Source organism: Lobosporangium transversale, assembly GCF_002105155.1.
Source record: "Lobosporangium transversale strain NRRL 3116 chromosome Unknown BCR41scaffold_107, whole genome shotgun sequence".
Classification (NCBI taxonomy): domain Eukaryota; kingdom Fungi; phylum Mortierellomycota; class Mortierellomycetes; order Mortierellales; family Mortierellaceae; genus Lobosporangium; species Lobosporangium transversale.
The window spans coordinates 21,910-29,995 of NW_019029085.1; the positions used below are offsets into that span (position 1 = coordinate 21,910).

Genomic DNA, 8,086 nt, shown 5'->3' on the forward strand with positions numbered 1-8,086 from the left:
ATAAAAAAAGACGAGGCTACTTTTCTTTCCAACCAGTCTTGACAGGGAAAGAATATTTTCATTGGTCTACACAAAAAATCTTTAAATACAATAAAGTTGTTTTTGATGCTCTGAAGTTTTAAGTCTATTTTATTAAACGAGGACAGGACAAGTTTCAACAAGATTAATTTTCTTTCTTTTACGAACGTATTCAGACATTGTTGGCACCGTCACTTCCGAGGTACTCAATAGTGACCAGAACCCGTATGCTGCTGCCCTTGGTAATACTGCTGCTGGTACTGTTGATGCTGTTGATATTGTTGCTGCTGTTGCTGCTGCTGCTGTTGGTATTGCTGCTGCTGTTGGTGCACTGTATAAGGTGATGCCTGATATTGGTATTGAGGAGGCAGATGATTGTCTCCACCACCATGATTTTCATAAGTATGGCCAGCAAGGAGTGGCTCAGTTGGCAATCCAGGCGACGACGTGCCATACGAATGGAATGTCACATATTGCGATCCGAAGTGGCCATGATCTGCCGCTGTTCTGCTTGCAATACGATCCTGTCTCCTAGCCTCATCAATCTCATCAGCAACCCATAATGCTGCGCCTAAATAAGAAAAAAAATCAGAGACTGTATTATGGAGGGTAGATAGGCCACAGCATAAAAAAAAAAAGAAAAGAAAAAAGGTATAAACGTACCAACTACGTTCGTCCAGAAGAAAAGCAGATTCAGAACTGGTGTCATCTCCAAGAAGACAGCCACGGCACCAAATTCGCAATACTCGACCCTGTGTTCCCAGGCATATTTCCTAGATTGGCTTACGCTATAGGTTATACACATGTAAAGAAAAGAGACAGATTAGTGTCAATAGAATCTATTGTAAAAAGCGTGCAAATCAAGACATAGTACTTACTTTTTCTTGCATAGCTCCACGTCGTAGTGAATACGTTTGGAAAATGATACGACCCAGCCATTGAGGTAACAGTAGATGATTGTGCCAACTACGGGAACGGCATGAAGCGGGAGTAGCACAATGAGCGTCACAACCTACAAGGTGTTTTTAGTTGTTATTACAAAGTTTATGTAAAACGTATTTAGGGTCACTAAAGCAGAATTTTGTTAAATATTTATACCTGGAAGAGCAACAGCACAGTGGACTGGAACACGATGATATAGATGCTAGCAAGGACTCCGTTTATACACGTACGATAGTCGCCATGTGCTGCGTCAATGATATAACCAAGTTTTCTACTTCTAAGAACGGCATCAAACAGTGCTTGGAAAGAAAAGAAAAGATCGACAGTCAACAAGATGGTTCAGATTACTACTTTTTGTTAGCTTATTCATGCATGGCACAAACACAAGATGTTTACCATCTTCCCACAGGGGCATCAAAGCAAGGTATACGACCAAAGATCCAAGAGCTGCTTCAAGTAAAGTAAAAAGTACTGAAACAGTATAGGCGATCCAGCTAGGCCAAGAGTGCCGAATCAGAAAATCAGCCTGGAGGGGCATGAGGTAAGTGAATGCTAAAATCAATAGTGCGATAGTAACGAGCAGTAAAATGACAAAAGGCAGGATCACCCGAGGCCAAAGCCTGGGGTTAGAGAGGAAGTAGGTGATCCCTCGGAAAGGGTATAGCCAACGAGCTTTGACTGTCATGTGTGTTTGTGTATCTGTGTATCAATGTGTTTTGTGTATCAGTGTAGGTATGAATGTCTTATGTGTGAGAAAATGTCATGGAGTAAGTCGTGAGAATGGAATGGAAAACAGAATGCAATTTTTGTGATTGCTGAAAGCGAACAAAAAAAAAAAAAAAAGGGCTTGTTTACTGAGAGCAAGAAAAATGGATAGATGCAAGGGGAGAACATTTGAGAGCTCAAAGTCAAAGCCCTTTCATTACTTGGGGACAATCTAGTATCCGTTAACGGGCATGTGCAAAATCCAGAGTATACAATCGACACGTGTATCTTCTTTGCCCCAATACCAATTGCTCGATCGCATTAATTCAAACATGAACATGCTGTCGACCTTCTTCCTCTCTTCCATGAACATGTGTGGACTGTGTTACATCCACATGGATTACCAAATCATGGCGCAGATGATATATGACTATAACGTCAATGTATGGCTGCGATCAAGATTATGATGACTTGTTGACTGTGGGCATGCCATGTGTTGTGGTGGCAAGGGGGTGTAGCCAAGCGCACATCGAGTTTGATACCTTTTCTTCTACGCCAAATGGCCTCGCCTGACCTCCTTTTTAAAAAAAAAAAAAAAGGAGTGCACTTTTTTAAAATAAAAAAAGATAAAACACCCTGTACTTCATTCTCTTCTTCTTCTTCTTCTTCATTGCATTGTTCATTCTGTCAAGAAAACTCATTCTGCATCCAATTTTTTGAAGCAGCTGTTTGCACAGTCCTCCGTCTAGTCGTCGACATAATTTTATTTTTTAACAGTCGTCCATGCACACTTACCCCACAGCCACAACATAACCATTTACAGTTCACGTCCATTCACACTTTTCCAGCCTAAACTTTTTCACACACCTCCACTAATCGTGAATGAATCTACTTCGCCATGCAGTTTCAAAACAAAAGGTAGCCGACTACTTCTTATTCAACAAGTGAGAGTGCTGGGTATCAATTTGAATGTTAACAATTTATATTCACATTCATATTTTGCTATTCCTTATTTTAAATAAACAATAAAAAAAAAAAATAAAAAAAAAAAAACATTTGTTGTTAATAGCGACGGTTCATCGACAAAGAGGCTGGTCTGGATCTGGACCTAGCCTACATCACGCCTTCGCTCATTGCCATGGGATATCCTTCAAAATCTCTTGAGGCATTTTATCGTAATCCCATGAGTGATGTCGAAAAGTAGGTTCACTTCCCCCTTTTTTATTGTACTTTTTTTTTTTTTTTTTTTTAAAAAAAAAAAAAAAAAAAAAATTGAACCTTGACCTTCTTCTGTCTTTTGATCTGATTTCCAGGTTCCTTGATTCTCGTCATCCAGGCGAATATAAAGTCTACAACTTGTAGGTTCAATTAATTTGCAATATAATAGGAAAAAAAAAAAAAAAAAAAAAAAAAAGACAGGCAAACGCACCCACCAGCTCACGAATGCATGCGGTCATTCCGTTCCTGTTGTTTGGTCACATTTTTTTTTTGTTTGTTTGTTTGTGGGACGTGCGTGCGTGCCCTGTTCTCTTCCATTGGCTCAAGATTTTGAATTTCAAAGTTGCGGCACGCGTTCCATGACGTAATCTAACCCATAAGAATACTTTATTCGACTTAAATTCTATGCATTATCTCGATTGCTCTAATAGATGCTCCGAGAAATCTTACTCTGATCAACGGTTCCATGGTCGAGGTATGGACACTTGGATAGCTCTTTACATCCCCATCAAAGACCCTCCTCCTCGGATTGATGCACAGTGCTGGCAATGTACTATTGCTGACGTCTCAAGACATTCACCTCTTTTAACTTGTTAAAAATATTGCTTTTTAGTCGCACAGTTCCCATTTCCAGATCATTCACCACCGCCCTTTCAACTGATTCACCCTTTTTGTGAAGATGTCTCCGATTGGCTACACACAACTCCTGGGAATGTTGTTGCCGTCCATTGCAAAGCTGGAAAAGGAAGAACAGGTGTGATGATCTGTGCATTCCTAGTCCATTGCGGCGCAACAGCAGTTGAAGCTATCAAGCTGTATGGAGAAAAGAGAACGCTTGATGGTTGCGTAAGTCGATTTGGTGAATGTATTAAATATCCTCCCTTCCAGTTTTTTTTTTTTTTTTTTTTTTTTTTTTCAGCTAAAAGACTATCCTGTTTAGCTAATCGTTAGGTTTTAATTCTTTGTAGGGTGTTACTATCCCTAGTCAAATACGCTACATTCACTATTATGAACAATTTCTGGAGAGCAGGACTCTTAATTACGATCCACGTCTGCTAACTCTACATGAAATAACTATCGACACTATACCTAAACCATTATTGAGCCAGGAGAATGGAGCAAACTGTAAGGCAGAGACGAAAGATCAGCTTGTGTATCCTGAGCTTGTCATATATGAAACAAGGAACTCATAATAGTTTTTTGTATATATTTTTGATTCTTAGATTTAGTTTTAACTATATTGACCGGAGAGGTTAAGATCTACGAATCTTTACCAGATCATGTAAGCAAAATATTTGTCTAATAAGTAGATGCCAGTTGGATCTACTATTTGAGATATGAAGTGACCTCATGCTAAAATTACCAAATCTATTCCATTATCTAAAAAACGCCAATGCCAGTGCACTATCGATCACACAAATCAGCGGATCAGAATAAGCATCACTGATAAAATCGTCCTTGCGGGTGATGTCAAAATGATGCTCTGGTATGACAGCCTGTACAAAAGAGTAGGTTATCTTTTTATTTATTTACTTATATATTGTTCTTATTACCCATTACCCTTGAGGAAGAGGATTGCTGTGAGTTACCTTGTCTAACCCGCTTTGCCGCATTTGACATTGATATTTGATGTTTGTAGTCCCATCTCTGCCATTTTCATTTCAACACCACGTTCATTGACGATACAGAGAATATCCTGGACCTAAAAAAGCATGAAGTGGATAAAGCCTGCAAAGATAAGCTACATTCAATCTTTGATAAGGACTTCAAGGTCAACGTCCGATTCTCCCCAGCACTGGCTCAACAGTCGCCGCTACCAACTCTAGACAGTCTTCCCAACCGCGCGATCCTACTCAAATATAGGAACCATAACGGACCTAACAGCATCGAGGTTTTACCTCCATTCTTCTCAACCGTAAGATCTTCAACAGCACAAAAGAACTCTGCACTTGCGCTATTTGGATTTGGGAGAGGGAGTGGAAGGGAGGGGACAAAGGAAGGGAAACCAGAATGTGGTGGCAGTCAAGAGAGAACAAGTTTAGAAAATACCCCTCCTTCACCTCAAAACCTGGATGAACCTAACAGCAACCTTCCGCCTATATCACCTTCGTCCCCTCCGTCTCAGCCGGTATCCTCAAATATTAAGGCTATTCGCAATGGAGCCCCTATTCTTGTACATAGTAGTAGCAAAACTGCTTTTAAGCCCATGTGGAGCAATGATAAGGATCGAGACCGTGATGATAACTGGGACGCATCCTCGGTTAGCAGTGATTGTTCAGAATTCGATTCTGAATGGTGGTACACGAAGCCGCCTCGTCCAACGGTGCATTCTAGTGTGGATGCTGCTGCAGGAACGGCTTCCGCAAGTATAGTACAACCAGAAAGTATACGAACAGACCTAGAAGCACATGGATCACTCTCCACTGGCATCCAAAATGACCAACCTATCAATCATCAGGATTCCTTGTCATTATCCTCACCACTATTACCACTATCGAATCATTTACGTTTAACATTGATGACATCCAATATTCAAAGTAATGCTCCTGGCACAATGGCCTCAGGAGGGATAATGATTCCTTCATCGCCTTCAAGTGCTTATAGGAGTCCTCCACATTCTGCGTCATCGCCGTTAGCGCGTGAGATTAAATTTGACGCAGAATCTTCGTCGTTGTCGGGCGCCAAGTCCATGATGTCATGTCCTTCCTCTGATGATGAGAGCGCGGGTACAGGCAAAATGAGGGATGAGACTCATGTTAATTGGAAGAAACCACCATTACATAGGGACTATCTCGATGAAAATGGTCTTCCTCCTTTTAATACTGAAAATGGTTACCGCCCAGAGAGCTTGGATTCAAAATCACTACGCGATCAAGAGCGAGGATGGTGGGCCGAGTCGATGACTCGCTGGTTTTGGTCCGCAGAAGATCAAAAGGAGCAAGAAACAAATAACAGGGAGCACCCCTAGCTTCGGAAACAAACACGCCATTTTAATATATATTGACAAATAGAGGCTATATACCAGATACTGTTTAAAGACTCTGGGGCCAATCGTATAGTATTTTTATTTTTTATTCTTATTTTTATTTTTATTGAGATTTTTACGTCGCACTACGCATTTGACATAGCGTGTGTCATTTTTGCATGAAATCGCGGAATCTCATCCCACAGTTGCTCCCTAGAAACGTCAAATTAATTACAGATAGTTAATGTTTATACTTGAGACTTTTTGAGCTTGGGATACAAACAAACTACGCTAGCAATAAATATAGTGATAGTAGTGATAGTAATAATATAAAGAACTGACCAAATCTCTGTGACAATCCGATCCACACCCCATCGTGGACTATATCGGCTGATGGGTATGACTTCAGGAGACGGTGTTGGTTTGTATGTAGAGCCAGGGACCATCGGAACAGCCAATGTCAGCTTTGGATATTCATTCGGGAAACGATCAGACAAATAAACTATCCAGGAAGAAAGGTTTTTGTGTATAAGAGGTATGCTACCATTAGAGGGTCGTAATCCATAATAAGAAAAATTATTTACTTACATGTTGCTATTGCTGTTGATGGAGGCTCCTGGCGAGCTTTATCTTTTGAAATAGTAAATATAAATGACGTAAAGCTGTAATTAACGGCATCGAACTCGAGCAGATGACTATTTAGCAAAAAAAAGCCATCAAGGGTGTACAAGTGGGTTGTTGAGCAACATGAGACAAATTTGTATTCAAAAAATCTTTATAAAACCTCCTTGATCTTTGTCAATGTCATAAAGACCATACTTGTGAAATGTATCCATCATTGCATTGACAAACTCCTTCTTTAGCTGCTTTGCTCTCTCTGTCTTCTCGAAGAAACTGCGGATATTGTCCGTAACGCGTTCAATGTAGTCTGTGATCTGCTCAGTCATCCCGATACTCGATATCTACAGTCAGGGAATAGGAAAAAAAAAAAAAAAAAAAAAAAAAAAAGCAAAACAACGTGTTGGATTTTTTTTTTTTTCATCCCTTATATTCAGATGCAAGTTTGTTGGCTATGACATACTGATTGAAGGAGATCAGGAAAGTCAAATGGAGATAGTGCTTCGACCTTGCTCTGAACTTGAGTCACCGCATTTGTTACAAGTGAACTGATCGAAAACTGAACCTTAGCCACAACTAGTTATAAGCAAGCAAAAACATCATCAGTCAGAGCTTCCTCGTCAAAAATATACCTTTGAATCCAGGCAATCATTTGCAGAATAGCACTAACATTTTATCCGCTGCCGTTTGCCTTCTCTTGAATATGATACATCGAAGGGTACCGCAAATATCACTTTTGTTGGAGAATCGGAGCCAGGGATCAAACAACAGTCCATTTCCTATAATTTTTTTATTTTTTTATTTTTTAAATAGATATTAGCCCAGAGCACTCAAACTCAGGCCAGCCTATACTATAGCAAGGAGTAGTAAGATACCATACCTCCATCTCTTGCAGACAGGAATATTCAATTTGAATCCTCTCGTTTTCGCAATTAGCAACTCTCTGATGCTCTCCTTGCTGGATAAAAAGTTATTAGTCCGTGATCATGATCAATATGTTGATATCTCATGATTGCTAATATATACAAAAAAAAAAAAAAAACAATTTCATCCCTTACTTGCATTATCCTAGAAAGTTTACAAAGTACTTTACTCAGATTCGCGGGATCTTCATGATTCCATGTTTCATCTAAACCCAAGTCACTGAGAGAAGGTGTGGCCAGTAGACCACGGACAACAAGATCCGGAGGGAATGACCAATCGTAAGGGTCATAGAAGAAGTGTACTAGAAATAAGTGATCCAGCGAGAGATGAGCAAAGAGGCGGTCAACGGTTGCGCGATCGAATTTTTTACATCAAAATATATATGGTCATGTTCAGTGTGCGACGCGCATATCATTCACGCCTACAATCGACAGTATTATTTCCAATAGAACTTGCACGCATAGTGATGTCGACCACGTCTGCAATAGGATCACCGTCTGGGTTGAACACTGTCTGTGACGAGGCCAGGCTGAGGCTCTTGATCGAAAAGAGTGTCATACCAGCATTGTCTGCAAGGTAGTTTAGAGATAAACTCAGATAGAGGCTCTTCTTAAAATGAGACCCCGTCTGGGTTGTATAAAGGGACATTATTTTGGTTTTTTGAGTGCCCGTTTGTCCTGAAACCTAATTATGGAC

The 8,086-nt window shown here is 40.1% G+C and overlaps 3 protein-coding genes across 3 annotated transcripts; 1 reads left to right on the plus strand and 2 right to left on the minus strand.

The window, feature by feature from the left end:
• Positions 1 to 110: 110 nt before the first annotated feature.
• On the minus strand, positions 111 to 1,797 carry BCR41DRAFT_365986 (hypothetical protein). The gene is made up of 5 exons (XM_022026194.1): positions 1,357 to 1,797; positions 1,117 to 1,259; positions 897 to 1,030; positions 682 to 806; positions 111 to 589 (listed from the first exon to the last, which is right to left on the minus strand). Exons 1-5 carry the CDS (start codon positions 1,643 to 1,645, stop codon positions 225 to 227), a joined length of 1,056 nt encoding a protein of 351 aa, XP_021875072.1. The 5' UTR covers positions 1,646 to 1,797; the 3' UTR covers positions 111 to 224.
• A 533-nt stretch (positions 1,798 to 2,330) lies between these two features.
• Positions 2,331 to 6,171, plus strand: BCR41DRAFT_391000 (hypothetical protein). The gene is made up of 9 exons (XM_022028316.1): positions 2,331 to 2,583; positions 2,735 to 2,865; positions 2,979 to 3,023; positions 3,315 to 3,358; positions 3,497 to 3,729; positions 3,852 to 4,008; positions 4,107 to 4,165; positions 4,284 to 4,391; positions 4,523 to 6,171. Exons 1-9 carry the CDS (start codon positions 2,548 to 2,550, stop codon positions 5,849 to 5,851), a joined length of 2,142 nt encoding a protein of 713 aa, XP_021875073.1. The 5' UTR covers positions 2,331 to 2,547; the 3' UTR covers positions 5,852 to 6,171.
• Positions 5,923 to 7,557, minus strand: BCR41DRAFT_19204 (hypothetical protein). The gene is made up of 8 exons (XM_022019828.1): positions 7,529 to 7,557; positions 7,347 to 7,424; positions 7,137 to 7,245; positions 6,930 to 7,042; positions 6,668 to 6,810; positions 6,437 to 6,543; positions 6,191 to 6,350; positions 5,923 to 6,061 (listed from the first exon to the last, which is right to left on the minus strand). Exons 2-8 carry the CDS (start codon positions 7,350 to 7,352, stop codon positions 5,995 to 5,997), a joined length of 705 nt encoding a protein of 234 aa, XP_021875074.1. The 5' UTR covers positions 7,353 to 7,424; positions 7,529 to 7,557; the 3' UTR covers positions 5,923 to 5,994.
• Positions 7,558 to 8,086: the final 529 nt, after the last annotated feature.